Source organism: Phytophthora infestans, genomic scaffold (genome assembly GCF_000142945.1).
Source record: "Phytophthora infestans T30-4 supercont1.26 genomic scaffold, whole genome shotgun sequence".
Lineage (NCBI taxonomy): Eukaryota > Oomycota > Peronosporomycetes > Peronosporales > Peronosporaceae > Phytophthora > Phytophthora infestans.
The window spans coordinates 420722-437632 of NW_003303733.1; the positions used below are offsets into that span (position 1 = coordinate 420722).

The following is a 16911-nucleotide window of genomic DNA, read 5'->3' on the forward strand; positions in this document are numbered from 1 at the left end:
ACACGATACGATCGCTGCTTACGAAGTATTCCATCAAGGATGCTGACCATTACATCGATCACTTCAGCGTTAATGACTTTGAGGCCATTCTGAAACCTACCGCGACTCAACACGGGAATAATACTGTCTTTACGAACGAACACATTCCTGTGTCGGTATTAGTAGCTGATAGTTTAACCGAGGGGGTGCGTTGCTTTGTAAATGACGACCCCAAGATTTTGCTTATGAATATGTTCAAATCCATTGGTGATGTATCGGCGAAGATCCAACAGTACAATGTCGATAAGTATAAGTCGCTTCTGCAGAAAATCATCAATGCACATGGTCTGACAGGTATGGAAGTCCCAGGTGCTAATTCTGATAAAAAGTACAAGATGTCGGATGTGGAGAGCTGGATAAACGGAGGGAGGATATGTTAACTTCTTCCACTTCCATATCAGTCTTGGTTTTAGTAAACAAAGGTCTGATTATGGGAAACTGAAACAGCAGCTTGACCAGGTACCAGTTCGGCTTCAATTCTGGTCGATACGATATTAACTTGATTAAGAAGGATTTGTTCTCCGTAATTGGTATCGACAACCAAAAATCTGTCATCAGAACCCCCAGCTACATGTGCATTGCTACAGCGGACATGAAAATGATTGATATCACTAACTATGTACCAGCTGGTACCAGCTACAAAAAGAATCTTACAACATATCTCGGTGGCTGCAAATGCGATGACAAAATTAGATGTGTCCGTGGTCATGGTAGGGGTATTTTCCTTACGAGTACATCACCGCGTTCAATGTACTAAACCAGACGGCTATCCCGCCTATGTCAGCTTTTGATAGCAAGCTCCGTGAAACAAGCATCACCAGCGATGACTACGAACGAGTGAAATTCGTGTGGGATTACTACGAGATGAAATCGATCAAAGTCCTACTGATCTGGTACAATAATTTCGACGTAGTTACTTTCACCAAAGCTATCAAGGCTCAGCGAGGGCTATTTATGCGCTTCGATATCAAGGCTCAGCGAGAGCTATTTAAGCGCTTCGATCTGGATGTGTTTGCAGATGGAGTGTCTCTACCTGGTCTTTCAGAGAAGGTCATGTATCAGACCGGCTTCAATAATCTCCAGTATCCGGATAAGAAACCTGCTAACGCATTCCAATTTCCAGCTAAGCGCATGTCTGGCTACAAGAGTCAGGATGCTAAGGCAAAACGAAATTTCGGTATGACACTCGAGCACGTGAACACATTGCTGCAAAAGCAAAAGTATCTGTGTGATCTATGCAACTGTCAGCTGACTGCTGATACCGCTTCAGCGGATCGTATCAACATTAATGTTGGCCACATCGACAGTAATATCTTGGTCAGCTGCGCTAAGTGCAACACCGCTCGAAAAGACATGTCGCTTAAGGGGTTTCGGTTTAAGAAGTTGCTTGAGTTCAACTCGGATAGACTGGTCTACGCGATCGACAAGGAGGAGAAGAATATCTACTCTAAGATGAAGGCCAACAATACTGGAGGTCCATCTATTATCTTCAATCGCTACGCTAAGCTTAATGAAACGAAGATTCACGGTGGTAAGGTCTGTAAGAAAGGTATCGGATACGACGCTAACGCTCTATACCTATGGATCCTTGGTAATGAGATGCCATGCGGTCGATTGACTACGGTTGAAGCGTATGATGGTATAATCGATGACATCAAATCAGACAAGGTATTCGGCTTTCTTGTGTGTGATTGTTGAACACCAGAACACCTCAAACAGTACTTTGGTGAGATGGCTCCAATTTTCAAGAATGTACTGATCGACTGTACGAATGACTTCTTGTTAGTCTTGGGGAAGTTGATTACATGCTTATTTTCGTGAATAGCCTTAGGAATTACAGATTCGCTATCTCCAAGAGCATGGTCGCGATGGTAGACAAAAATCTTGAATGCAGTGATCGTCTTTAGCTTATATCCAGAGCTGGGGTAGCTCAGCTTGTCAGCCAACTCCGTAGACCGACTATCCGAAATCACCTTCTTTCGAATATCAGCCTTGCTGCTGATAGCGACAGGCTTATTGAACACATAAGTGTTAGCGAGATTCGGATAGAAGTAGCGAGTATCATCAGGATCGGTCTTACTCACAAGTTCGTACCCAAGAGCAATATGTACCTTAAAAGCACTTGGCTGGTTCGAAAGAACGTTCTCGAGCTTATCGTAGAAATCAGTTGCATCGATACGCTCATATAGGTGTGATTCCCAGATTAAACACGGTACTTGTGATCAGCCTTATAGTCAGGCGGCATATGCTTCTCAAGGGTTTCAACTGAAAAATTGTACTGCTTAGCCACCAATTTCTTGTTGACTGAACGTGAGCTGTTGCTAACATATACCATCTTACCAGTTCTACCTCGAACCTTAACCCTGTAGCTGCTACCCCATTTGACAGCTTGGATATTTAAATCTCTTTAATCCTGCGAGTTGGTATGCAAACATATTGCCTATATATCTTCGTCTATATTAATCTCGTGAGAATCGACTTTATAATTATCGGATCTTGTATCAGGATCGACTTTATATTAGAGCTGACTTTATATCTGAGAAAAAAATTAAATAATCAGCTAAGTTCGCTTTGGTTAAGTTCGGATTTATTTAAGTAATTCTTCTTCTTACGAGCACGGATTTCTTCGCGATTCTTCTCATCATATTATCGCTGCTTAGCCAGTCGCGTTTGACTTGTTTTTAGATAGTACCGCTTTTATACGGCTTTGATTCGCTTTGTTAAGTTCGTATTGTTCAGGTGAGTACGTCATCTTTGTAAATTACTATTTATCAGTAATAAAATATTAAAATAGAAGGTAAAGCTCCGCATTCATTACTTTTTATGCCTACTTCGAAGCTTATTACTAATCTACATATCGCTTGCACCCCTGCGGTCTTACGGCGAGCAGTATGCCACGCTTTTCAAACAGCTCCGGCATCCTTTGCCGCATTAAGCTTGTCGCTTGCTCTCTGCAATGAGGCCTTGGCTCCACATTTTTGTCAGTCACCCGAAAGTCAGACGACTACCGACCTTGAAAAGTGTTGACCACATCGTGTAATTTCTTGGTCAACAAAGCAACCAGTGAGAAAAAGCAGCGATGGCGGACAAGCAAAAACCTCACGAAGACGTCCTTACGCGACTCGTGCGCGACTTGGAAACGAAGACGACTTTGTGCTACGTCAAGGACTATCCTGGAGTGGAGCTGGAGCAGCTAAATAATCACGCGAAGAAGCTCGGTCCTTTGGTGAACCCCGTTTTTGGCGAGCAGCCGGCGTTCTTCATCGACGAAGGCCGCTTCTGTCCCTATCGAATTGTCGTGTATGGCAATGAGAAGGTGGCGGCCAAGATCGCAGAGCTCCTCGGAAATTGGGCAAAGTGGTCTGGAGAAGGAGGCAGAGTGACAACCTCGCAAGGGGCGTTCATTCTGGAGCAGCGTCCCCCAAAGCCCAACGTGAGAATGCCCGACGTGGCATACACACCGCGAGATGATGACAGGAATTTGACTCGTGAGCAGATGTGGACGTATCGTGGTGAACCCTTTGTCCCCACCTTTGTTGTTGAGATTGATAAGCTGTCTGGTCGAAGCTCTAAACTCAGCGCTCTTGATCGAAAGATGCGAAATGAATATTTCCAGCACGGCGTCCAGTTGGGTTGGCTGATCGACCCATGCCCAGACCTTCAGCGGATGTATGAGTACTATCTCGACGACAATGGAGACGTACAATGCTCTAACAACAGTGCGTGGAGAGATCTTGACGGTGGTGATGTGCTTCCTGGTTTTAAAATGCGCGCACCTGTGTTGGAAATGGTCTTGAACCAGGATTCGGGTTCGTCGTCAGAAGATGAAGTTGATCTGCTGTGTCCCGCTCCACGATGCAACAAGCGATTCGGATCGTATGGTGCATCCGCTGCTCATGCCGAATGGCACCGTGAGGAGAGATCTATCTCGAAGTACTTAGCCAAGCTTGAGAACTCATAGTTATCCAGTGTGAACTCCTAGCCATCCAGTGTGGCAACTACGCTTCGACAAGTTTCTATCTAACCATATCGCAGAATTCAAAGCTTACGATCTAAAGCATAGTTGGCGGCGCTGACTGATTTCTTATTCCTGATTGGTGGCTAAGAGAAGATAATAATAAAATTATCTATTGTTTTATAAATATAGTTTGAATGTTGTCGGTCGAGCGAGTCTAAAGCTAAGCTTACCCTAATATCCAAAAGACGTTGCTTTCGCTCTCAGGTGGTCTCTTGGTGGTAAATTACGGTAAGGAAAAAAAAACTGCGATGCAATGTTCCATTACCCACTACTTCCGTTAGGGTCGTGATGTCGGCGTTGTACATGCGTACCATTTCTTCCATTCCAGACTCGTCACGAGTTCCAATATCCCATGTATTGTACGGGATGATCACTCGGACACCTCGACGATAGAAGTCAGCGATGACGCCCTTGACGCCCTCGACTCCACCGGGAAGGTCTCGTAGGAGATCCCATTGGTTCCGGCTGTCCACACCGATGTTCGGGTATGCAGGCCAGATCAACACACTGTCAATGGGGTCAACACGACTCTGCATCTCATCCACGTACTTGTCCACCGTGTATTGCTGGGTCTCGCGATCGTAGATGGAGCGGTCGTTCATCATAAGAAACGTCTGCACGAAATTCTGCTGCGTCCATTGAGTTTGCTGGATGTTGTACACGTTGCACGAGTCTTTCGGGTTGTACCGGTTGGTGATCAGCTCCATTTTCTTCCAGGCGGTCCAGTCACGACGTCATGCGTCCACGGACTCGGGGCCGGTAGATTCCCAAATGGTATGTATGCGGAACTGATCAGATTCTAGATCAGATATTTATCTTACTGGAGATCTGACATGGGATCTGAAAATGATTGGTAAGTTCACGCACTTCTTCAGCCTCGAGGCTGCTTATGCGTTGGTCAGTCGAGAAGATGAATCGAGAGGCAAACGAGGGCGATTCGGTGGATGCCGACGTGGAGCCTGCTGAGCCGGCTGAGGGCGCGCCGGAGGATGGCGAAGTGGAGCCAGCTGAGCCGGTCGAGGACGTCGTTAGCACTGAGTTGCTGTTCGAGCAAGCTCGACAGCAACTCGCAAATGATGTGGGGTCTGTGCCACGACGTGGTGAGATGACGACATGCTTCTACAAGGGCTATAAGTACTGCAAGGCATGGTCGTCCTCAAGGAAAATTGTGTACAGATGCTCTAAGTTTCGCCAAGGTTGCAGAGGAAGCTGGAGTTTACTATTGCATCGATGGCGTATGCTGCTGTAAAGCTGCACACATGCCGCATTGAAGCCATTGCCAACGTCGTCATCAACGTTGAGGACCAGATGAAAGCTCAAGCCGACCTTCTTGCGATTGAGCACGTCGCTTGGCCTGTGCGCCAAGTGTGGGAAGAATTGCGACGCCAGTTCTACTCAGCTGACAATCCCAACGTTGTTCGTGGGTGGTCAGAGCAACAAGTTGTCCGACGAGTACACCGAGCAAGAAGCGCGCATTACTCTAGCAATGTTCACGGCTCTATTGAAATTCCACCGCTTTCATTGGCACTAGACGAGGAGCTTTCCTTTTTCCAGTTTCACTACGTCACCATTAACCGCAACGATTTGAACAAGCCTTCCCGCTTGCTTGGGTGGGCGCATCCATCTCTGGTCGCGCTACTACGCTATCATGGTACGACGTTGTTTGTGGATAGCACTTTTCGGTGTGTCCCGCAGGGTTACGCACAGTGCGTTGTGTTCATGGTCCACGACCGAGTCTCTGGAGTGTTCGTGCCGGTGTTCTACATTCTGAGCACCTCGCGTACTGGCGACGCCTACTGGGATATGATTCATTTTATCGTACAATCAACGGACCAGCAACTCGAACCGGCCGAAATTGTTTGTGACTTCGAAGCGCCACTGTTGGACGCACTACAAACACGGTTTCCGAACGCAATTATGTTGGGGTGCTTGTTTCATCTGAAACAAGCACTCCGACGGGCTATGAAGCGCTATGCTATTCCGGAGGAAGAGTGTCTGATTGCAATGACACGTGGTGTCCTAGACACCCTGACGGTGATTGATCCTGCTCACATCGAGCGAGGTATTAAGTGGGTAAAGCGTGAGATCAAGTTGCGCTGTGCTCAAGCTGGCGTGACCTACTCTACTGAAAAATGGGCCGATTTTTGGGGGTATTTCAACCCGCACTTGGCTGGAGCAGTATACCATCGATATCTGGAACGTATTCGGCATGAACAACGAGTTGGTCGCACGAACGAATAATCCCCTGGAGAGGTTTAACAGGGAGCTTAATACACGTTTCCCAACCCCGCATCCTTCAATGGCGACATTTGTGACGGTGATCAAGGCTATATCAGCTGAGTACGTACGCCGCGTGGCTGATGTTCCTCGTGGGCGAGCCCTCGCGAGGTCATTCAGCTACCACAGGTTGTGGACATCCCCTCTGACGTTGACAGCGACGTGGATCCTCCACTGGAGGAACCGGAGGCAGTTGCTACACCCGCAGCGGACGGTAGTACACTCACTAGTGCTACGTTGTAGATATGTCCGTGTAGCAACCAGAATACCTCGGTAAATGCTTCATCTTCTCCCTTTTAAAAGTGTTTTTCTTTGGTTTCAGTCTGTTCATAATTCAGGTCTCAAATCCTGATCTTTAATCCGATCAGTTCCGAATACGTACCTTTTCGGAGCTAACCTCGGGGCCATCGGGACCGTCGATCACCTCGTAGCCGTCGGGTTGTTGATCCCAAGCGAGTGCTTGGCCGAAGAGGCTGCAGGCCGCGGACAGGTAAAGTCCGGTTAGAGCACGCATGGAGGGTTCGATGTGCGCGCGACGCAGGAACTTGAGGAATGACGCTTCGATTGCGAGGAGCCCTACTCAAAGATCGTCAAACGTAGCGCTGCACAGCCACGGAGCCAATCTAATTGGACATATTGAACGCAAGTCTCAGCACCTGCACATCAAATCTCCGTCTGGAACAAGGACAGCTTCCGCTGCAAGTTGAAGCGCGATCCAAGCTTCTCTCCCCGCTATATACAGGAGCGGGCTTGAAGTCCGCAAATAAATGCACTACGTAGGCGCAGAAATCCAGATCGAAGGGGGAGATGCAGTCCCGCTTAAAGCCTTGGTCGTCAGAGACATTTACACGATAACGCAAGCCAGACAAACTTAAGTCGAGAGTGCGTATGATGAGAGGTCAGCACGGGTATTGTATATATAGTTAAATCAGGAGCCTAATGAATTTGCATAGCTGTTGCACTTTCCCAAAATGTCTTCAAAAATGGAATCTCTCACGTGAATGCGCGGCTTACTGTGAGCTTAGTGCTGAATCCACGCGGCTTAGTAGGCACTAATAAAACCGAGAAAATAATGATAAAAGCTTAGGACAGAAATATTCCCTCCAAGAACGCACAATGTAAAGCAAGCGACTCTCGACATAGAAGTAATATACAACTTAAGTCTAAGCCAATAGTAGACAAGGCGAGAACGATTATGTCTAGCACGAAGCCGCAAAAAATGCATACTTAGTACTCATCGTTGAGCCCAATTTACTTCCTCGAACAAGCTATAGCTCTACTCTCGATTCGTTTAACGTTGCTAAAAAGTATGAAACGATAAAACTCGCTTATATAATCGAGCATTGAGTTCAAATTTAGACACCGTTAGAACCAACTTATCCATACTTCCTCTCTAGTTGTACTGTTCGAGTATAATTCTGGATAACAATCTTCGAATACATTAAAATTATTATTTTGCTGGTCGGTAGGGCTATGATGAGCAAGCTGACACGTTTCGCACGATGAAAAAAAATGCTTAAATGCGTACTGGAAAATTTTGAGTATCTGAAATCACCATAAATGTAATGGCCGTGATAATAAAGAAGTATTAATATGGGATTGTTTTTGTCAGCTTTTCTGGTCTATCGCTTAAAGATCCGCATCAACCATCAGTACGATATACTCCGTAGTAATCATTTCCACACGAAATGGGATGTGGCTTGTAACTCAATACGAAATACAAATCAAACAGAATGATGGCCGTGAAATGCACTCCTAGGAGCAACCAAGGCTGGGAATTGCTGCAAGCAACCAATCTTTAGCCAACACTTACGTAATACAGATTTTTACCAGTATGATGGGAGGCGAAAGTTCATTCTACGAGAGCTCCATTATTAAACGAAAGATAAAAATAGAGTTCAACGTAATTTCGATTATTTCCGCAGGATGTTGCTTGTATGAGTGACCATCATTGTGCTCGAGGTGGACGGAGTTACAAGCGGCATCGTCTTCCGATATGCAATGATTGCAACCTTTCGATGAAGTTATGTATGTAAAAGGTGCTTTGGCTTAAGAATTCAGACCTCCGTTGTAACAACTCTGGATTAAAATCCAGAGAGCATTTTCTACATGCACTGCATCGCTACGAACCCTGTCAAACAAAGATGGCTTTGTGTGAATGTGCGAGTCGGAGTTCGGCGTCGGCTAGGGTGCGTCGATGTCACCATGAAAGGAGATGAAGATAACCGACATATTAGGAGATCAATCGTTACCACAAAAAAGACTGCTTGCTGACTGGGGCTGAAATACAGGTAGTAGCAGTAAGCGGTCTCGAGTGTATCTCGGAAAGTAAGTCAGAGCTATGCATGTATACAGTAAAGAAAGTGAATTCGTTTTTGGACAATTGAAAACATTCACTCAAGAATCCGTCGATGTTGATAGGCTAAGCCATGGCGCTTGAGAGCCCTTGCACGGGCTAGAAGCAAAGGTTGCACTCATTTTGAGCTACTTGTGATTCCACAAATTACTGCCTTTACACTGCAGACCCCGTTATCGATCCCGTGGCGTGATTTACGGCAACGCTTGTACGAATTGTCTCCAGGGAGTCACAGCCGAGTCCGGGACAACGCACAGTTCTGGCACTAGGCTACCGGAAACTGCATTTTGTGTTGCTACTATTGAGCTCAACGCTACATCCACCACAACTCCATACAAGCTTTATACCATAGAGCAGTATAAGCACTTTTGACTTACATATTCTTAAAACTAATATTTATTATTATTAAAATAGTTTGCAGTTCTCGTAAAAACTCAAATACATGCTTCGTCGTTCACAGTGTGACGCATTGGTGCCGTTTTTAGGTACGTTCTAGTACATTTCGCTGACAAACCAGAGAATTGGGCGATTTTTGATATTTAGATTTGGAATGCGCTTTTGATAAAAATGACTTTGTGGGATCGGTGCGCTCTTTTGTGAATTCTATATTTAATATTAAAAAATAAAAAAGCTCAACCCAATATAAAAATATGGAGCTACAGAACCTGCTAGAATTAATTATCTCCGGTGATTTCACCTGCGAGGATAGTAAATCTCAAGTCATCGATTCGAAATGATGATTTTATAAGGCCGATGGGCCGAATAAATCTATATTGGGCTGTATGTACTACTTGACCGTAGCATATCAGGAATATGCTGATGTAGTATTTATTAGATGCTAAGAAAATGATCTAGGAAGCAAGCTCTATTCCTTCCGACAAATAACCTATTCCTGTTAGGGCGTCAGAAATGAAGTACGTACAAACCAAAATGCTTTAAGTTCGCCAAGATAAATGTGTGTCGTACAACACGCAAAAATATACATTACTTAAGCTAGACAGCTTATAAAAAGACGGTTTGTATCAGATCATCACAGGTATCAAACTACGATGAAGCTTTGCCCTAATAGTCCCTAGCATAAAATCTCCGACCTCCAACAACCTCCGACCGTAGCAAAAGCAGTCTATAATTGTGTTCAAGCTATGAATTTGTGTACTAGTTGTGTAAGAAGCTTAGGTGAGCAGGTTTTGGGATAGGCGAGGCCGGAAATATGTTTGTAGTGAGTTTGTAGCCGCAATCTTAAGCTCTAAAACGGCCTGTGGGTTATGAAAACGACAATTTACTGGTTATGCATTTTTTCAAGCCCGGATGGGTGCTCGCTCTACTCTGCAAAAGCGAAGTGAGGCCCCGGGTCAGAAATCGGAGTCCACTAATTGAAGCAGATCATTTCTTTTTACGGCACTTTTTACCGTAGTTACTATTAGCAACGACTTGCTACGTGGGTAAACCCTTATCAGTAAGGTTGTCTCTAAACAGCTCGCCTGTGAAGCCGATAAAAATAAACAAAGCTTCATGCTTGTTACTTTTCTGGTAAGGGACAAGTCGCCCAACCGCTAGCCAACCGCTATTACTTTATCATCGGTCCGCTAAATTGATTATCTGCGTGTTTGTATATTTCTTGTATCTGCGATATGTGGCCACCTCTGTTGTCTATGCGCTGTGTGCTTGCTTGCGTTAAGGTTGTCATTGCTGTTCTGAAAGGAAGTTAAGCTTTGTGTTTGACGCAGCACTCATATGTGTATTTCGTGTACTCTGTAACGAGGTTAACTTTGCTGCTCCACATGGAGATTAAGCTTAGTGTTCAATACGGTTCTACCAATGCATAAGTTTAGGCAATGCTTTTTAAGCATGTAATACACCCAGTATTAGCCCTTACTGCTTACTCTGCGTTACCTTCTGCGTCGTTGAGTGAGTTGTCCTCCACAGCCTCGTCCTCGAAGAAGCGCTTGCGAACAAGAAGGCGGCGTTCCTTTTCGAAGGCAACAACAACAGACTTGTGGATGTGTTCCCTCGGCTCCCACGTCGGCTGCCAGTCTACGATGTAGTACGTCTGCCGCTTCTCGCGCTTCCACGTCATCACCTTGCGTACGTGGTGCTTCTTCTCACCGCCTACAGGATCGTCGTCATCTTTAGATGGCGGAGGCTCGACAAGACATTCGCGAACATCGTCAAGGCCAGCCCATCGCTTCTTCCGCTCCTTCATGACTTCGTAGGCGGCTTGGATGCCTTCGAGAAGAAGGCTTGGTGATGCGACAATCGTGTTCAAGGTAAGTCGGAGGTGGCGAATCGCCTCATCATCCAGGCGAAGCTTGTACGCCTTGCCTGTTGTGATACACAGGGCCTTGAGTCCTTTCCAAGAGCTAACATGATACTTGGTCGGCTTGATCGTTGGCATGAATAGCAGTCGGACTGTAAGGTGGGGTGTAACTTGCAGAATGATTTCAAGGTTGAGCAAATTGATAGGAAACGACTAAACAAGGCAATTAGCGTGTTAGTACTGGATGTAATCTAACGCTATGACTTTATTTGTATGCAAAGGTGCAGGGTCGGTGATGCGTCCCGCAGCGTGAAGCTGGTTGTAGCTACGGATATGATCGTTGAGAATGCCGCTCTAGTGGATCTTGCGCATGGACTTCAAGACATTTTGGGCTCCACGAGCGGTGATCTTGTGATCTGGAAGGAAAGCTAGCAGCTTTCCCTCTGTTTGTGTCCCCAAGCCCAGCGCTTCATCGCGATACGTTGGTAATGTTTCGTTCGACTTAAAGCTTTCGGGGAGGAACATCTTCATGAACGTCACGATCATCATGAAGGTAGACCTTGTGGGCTTTGTAGCCGCTTCTGTCGAGCGCCACATTCGAGGTTCTTGCACGAACGAGGAGTACCATGCGTCTTTGAAGCTCGTAGCTGCAGAGGTACGTCTTCGCTTTACTGACTGCGTATTGCTGACCGCTCTCTCACTTGTGTTGTCTCCTGACTCTGCTGATTCTGCTCGTTCGCGCTTGCTGTAGATCTTAGACTCCATGGTAGACGGTCGGGCGGCAAGCTTTTGTTTGACTTGGATTAACTGTTTAATCAAATCCGATTGCTGACGCAATACTGGGTACTTCGTTATATCTTCTGAAGGAATTGGAGGGGTTAGCATGTTCGGCTTCCCATCCGGGCTTGTGTTGCTGGACAGGTGAGACGACCATGCAAGGAGCTCATTCACGGATGCCCCTTTCGCAACTGCATACGCCTCGATACGCTGGCATCTATGGTGTCCGACTTCAGGCCTTTCACGGATGGATAGTGGAAAAGCACGTATGCCATGAGGGCATTAGCGACGCGTGCGTTTATGTTGTAAGCCTTCACATCTAGTCCAGTCGAGGCACCAAACAGCACAGAGGCGACAGCTCGGATCTTCGCTTGCGTCTCACAGTCGAAGAAGTCCAAGGCTAGTAGCGCTACCGGTTTCGCAGGGTCGTGGCCACTCAGTGCTCGGGCAATTTTGTGATATTCGGCTGGAGTCTTGAAGACGTATGCGAATGCCTTGTTGGTCGACGTCATATTCCACACGCTTATATCGAAGATCCATTAGACGCACATACCTGACCCGTTCGCGTGCTGCGCTCCTCCACGTCGAAAGGAATGCAAAGTCAGGCTATCACTCACACCTGCCTTACCCATGACTCGATCGAGAGCGCGATTCACGTTGCTGTGGATACCGGGCGAGGCGTCGACCGTTTTCGGTTGTCCACCATACTTTGGTGCGTCTTGAGGATGGTCGATCAAGTCAATCAGACGTGCAGCTGGCGTCTGAGATGGTAGGGAATGTCCCTGCTGTTCTGGAAGCTAATTTAGAAGTGCCGCTGTTGGTGATGAGTGCGTGATTAGCGCAAGGGCAACGGCAAGCAACAGACACGTGGTAAAGCTGGAGTCTGGGAAGAGTCATTAGCCTTGCTCCTCGGAAGTCTTGACCCGGATGAGCCGAACGAGAAATATATCGCCGGATCCAATCGTCAGACTCGTTTTGCGGAGAAGCGTCAGGTCCGACGCGCGCCCGAAGAGATACCAGAGTAAGCATAAGAGCGCCGCATCTTGGTAGTCGCTGGCGCAAGTTGCAGTTGAATACAAGTATTCGGTCATCTGCTAAAGAGCTTTCTTCATGCATGCTGGGGGCTTGTAAAAACCGTTCCTGTCTCGCGTTTCATGCAGTAGCGCTCCAGCACTTGGCCTTTCTTGAGCAAATTCTTTTCTACTGCGACGCGATGCTTGGGAAACTGGTCCAGCAACCAGTTCTTTACCTGTCGGTAGTACTGCATCACCGAGTGTCGAGCTAGTAGCTGTCCCTTGCGGCCTTCCTTAAAGGCGAGATACTTGCCAAATTTGTCCACCACATCTTCTAGAACCAGCGCGACCGTATCGCGGCTCATAGACGCTTTCAAGTATTCCCACGTCACATCTTCGTATTTTAGAAACGCTAGAAACGAGCGTGCTGCGCTTTCCCGGGCGCGCTTCGTGTTGGCGGGCGCAAGATCGTTGAGACTCATACTGAGTCGGAGATGTCGGAGGTTTCACGTTATTCGATAAATATGTGAATGATTTACAGTCTGTAAAATGATGCTAATAACTGGACGCTCCCTCCGACCCGAAATGTCGGAGCCAACTCCAACGAATCCCAACCTAACCCTTTCCATTTGGATTGGCCAAATCATTTTGTCAAGACCGTACGATTGGTTGTCCAATAAATAAAAAGGGATGATTGGTGATTAATTCTAATACTAAAGTTAAGTAGGGTCGGAGAATTGATGACATTCATCCATACCGGAAGTGAAAATAAAAGAAAGTGGCTTGAGTCTGCAAATTAAAGGCGCAATAATTTCATGTTACGCGAGCTAAACGACCAGCATCAACCGGGCGATCTTTTTTCTCTTCAAATTCACAATTAATACCCGTCACGATATGTTTCCGTCATATCAATCACCGGTGACGGCCTGGGTACCGCCCCCGGCGACTGCCTGGGTACCGTCATCGGCGACTGCCTTGTTACCTTTTCAATTCATGTTATGCGAGCTAAGCGTCCAGCGTCAACTAGGAGCTAACGATCTGACAGTTCAAATACACAGGTCTTAGCGTGCAGCTTGCAAGCCGAATTCTACCCCCCCCATAAAGGTTACGTGAGCTACGCATCCGGCTTCTTGTCCAACCCCCGAGATCGCTTACCAACGATTGTACTGATTTAGCGAAAATATTTTCCCCGCACATGTTGTATTACTCTACCGAATTGAATATTTACGCAACCGGCCCAATCCTCTAGTAGTTCTAATTCTGAGAATGTGTAGGTACAAGTATCTGGTAGCACTTAACAATTCTATTTACTGCTAGTTTAAGCTCATACTAGTATATATGACTTCTCCGGTCCTTCAAGAAATTAACAGAGTGCTTATTTTAAAAAAGCCTCGTGTGTTTGATTGTTCCATGTACAGTTTCTTACGTATCTGATTGGATAAAAATGCATCACTAGCAGATTTGTATGCCAAGCTGATTGGCTGTTTTCGAAACGATTACGAATCAGGTTGCTTTTCGACCTCCTCGTCAGGATATCTAAAGTTTGTTTTTGATTATATTTGACGATGCTACGAAGAAAAACTTCAGCCTCTACAAAGTGATCATTTGAATGTTCGAGATTGACGCTGCCAAAAATTTTGGGAGTAGTGCGAATAAAGAGCTTTACCATGAAACTCACTCTGTCTACATTTATTCGACAGACTTAAAGTTATCGCAAGATAAATGAACGGGTCATTCTTTAGCGGACCGGTAAAGTAGGATGTTTTCACACAAAAAAATCCAGAGCTTCCCCGTGTGTAACACGGCATTGTGAAATTTCGGTGACTCAGTCGGATAAGAACGACATTCAAGCAACCTAATATGTAGCCAAAACACTCACGGTAGAGCTGTTCGACTCTTTGTTTTCGAAGCAATGTAAGCTGCCATCAACGACTGGCTTGTGCTTTCAGAGGACGTTTAATGAGTGAGTCTTGGAGTTAGAGAAACTCACACTTTAAATCAGTTGTTTGACAAAGCTGTTGATGGAAGTACTTCGCTCGCGTTACGTTAGCGTCCACTGAAGAAGGTAAATTACTAAACAAACAAGCGCCTCGCTATTATAGTGCGATTTTCTTCGCTTTGTGGAAAAACTGTCGCTACTTATACCAGCTAAGAAGAAAACGCTTTTACAGTGAGGAAACGACAACATCCTGAGCTTCACGAGCAACGCACGGCATTACCTAGTGAGCGTGTTTTTCAAGTTGGTGTGTGCGTGCTGATGAAAGCGAAGGTTAAGCTCGAGATCTCCTCAAAAAGCGTGTGATTGCGGGCAAAGCTTACCAGAAGCTGATTCTTCATTTTTGAGCAACTGGTAATCAGGATTACTAGCATGGGCCTGGTCATCGATCCCAATTGAATCGGCCTCACACAGGGGGGAGGTCCTAATTGTAGAAGCCTCACATTGAACTCGAACAAGTAGTACAATGCAGCTTTGTGAGCACCGCGTGCGAAAACCATTTGGTTTGTGTCGTGTTAACAGTAAAACATATGATGCGTCGATATTCAGTGCGAGTACTATAATTGATTCATCTATTAAATTGCACTCTCATTAAATATAAATTTTATAATAGTAGGTTCGATGGCAACCTGCATGCAAGAGTAAGCAAAAGGAATTGGCTAGCGAAGACCATACCGTAAACCTTGACATGCATTTCCACTGTCTAAAAGACATCAGAGCTGATGGCCGTGTGTATTCTCTCTTTTTTCTCTCTCGTGGCAGATGCAAAGTGCATTCTGTGTATTTACGCCACCGATAAGACCGATTGTGAGCAGCATATGCGCGTTTATGTACAGTGTACGAACAGTGTACTACAGTGTACATGCAGCACTCTACCAGAGCATGCATCCTTCACAGATAAGTCACTCGACCATTCCTCAATTTCGCTCGTTCTACTCAACTCGCAAGTATCAAGAACAAGTCTGCAACAACAATGAAGCTTGCTTGGACCTGCACCGTCATCGTTGGTTCTCTCCTTCTCTCCAGTTCAGCCAACGTTGTCCAAGCCCAGTGCTCCGACGTGCATGTTGTCTTCGCTCGTGGAAGTGGCGAGATGCCAGGACTTGGTATCTGCGGCGAGACGTTGGTCAGTGGGATCACCGAGAACCTCGGCGGTATGAGCGTTTCCTCATATGCGGTCAGCTACCTCGCTTCCATGGATCAAACTAGCGCTGGGCCTGGCGCCACCGACATGACCAACCACGTCGTGTCTATCGCGCAAGAGTGCCCGAACACGGTATTCGTGCTTGGAGGGTACTCACAAGGCGCTAGTGTCACCGACATCTCGCTTGGCATCAAGACCATGCTTGGCACAGGTGAATCCATCCCAGAAACCTTGGCACCGCGCATCAAAGCTGTGGTAACGTTCGGCAATCCGCTTAAGCTCATGGGCCAGACCATTGAAAGCTCCAGCTCGACTTACGGTTCTAAGGCCATTGAGTTCTGCAACATGGGAGACCCGGTTTGCGGCAATGGTTTTAACACGATGGCCCACATGACCTATCCGATGGACAGCGTTCCCGGCGCGGCCGAGAAGGCTGCTGCCTTAGTGAAGGGCAGCGCGAGAATGCTGCGCGCGTAACTTTGAGGATGGTCAATCGTCGTGTCTGAAAGCCAACACCCTCGTTCTGCTACGTTTCTTTGTCGTACCCAGTGTAGTTTACGCCCAAATACAGTACATGTTCACTCTTCTCTGAAATGCTTAAGATTGTCCTTGAGAAACAAGATCATCTCAAGCGTCACAGGCGAGCATAATAAATCATGCTACTCGCTACTAGCGAGTAAGCGAAATCAGCACCATTTCGGTAATATTCGTTGCAAAAAGCGAATGTGGATCTCCAATCAGTCTACAACGGCCAATGCAATGTTTCTACAAGGAAGGCGAGTCTGTGGAGCTGCTGTGATATCAACTGACCGTTGTATTTGTGCTGGTAATGCAGATAGGACCAAACCTAGCTTTTTAATTCTGACAGGCCAGGAGTTAGTCATTACAATAAGAATTTCGAATGTACTTTTTGAATGATTGTTTTTTGGGATCCCTGCTCACCAGTCCAGGACTTCTCGCTCTAATTTGATCTACCTACAAGCAGAATGTTCGCTGTTTGACTTGAGTTTCATAAGTAAAAAAATAGAAGTGAA

The 16911-nt window shown here is 46.2% G+C and overlaps 2 protein-coding genes across 2 annotated transcripts; both read left to right on the forward strand.

Moving 5' to 3' along the window:
* Positions 1 to 3118: 3118 nt before the first annotated feature.
* PITG_12399 (uncharacterized protein) lies at positions 3119 to 3777 on the forward strand (the record flags this gene model as incomplete). Its single annotated transcript, XM_002900254.1, has 2 exons — positions 3119 to 3661; positions 3760 to 3777. 2 exons carry the CDS (start codon positions 3119 to 3121, stop codon positions 3775 to 3777), a joined length of 561 nt encoding a protein of 186 aa, XP_002900300.1.
* Positions 3778 to 15706: 11929 nt separating this feature from the next.
* PITG_12401 (cutinase, putative) lies at positions 15707 to 16354 on the forward strand (the record flags this gene model as incomplete). The annotated part of the gene is made up of 1 exon (XM_002900255.1): positions 15707 to 16354. One exon carries the CDS (start codon positions 15707 to 15709, stop codon positions 16352 to 16354), a length of 648 nt encoding a protein of 215 aa, XP_002900301.1.
* Positions 16355 to 16911: the final 557 nt, after the last annotated feature.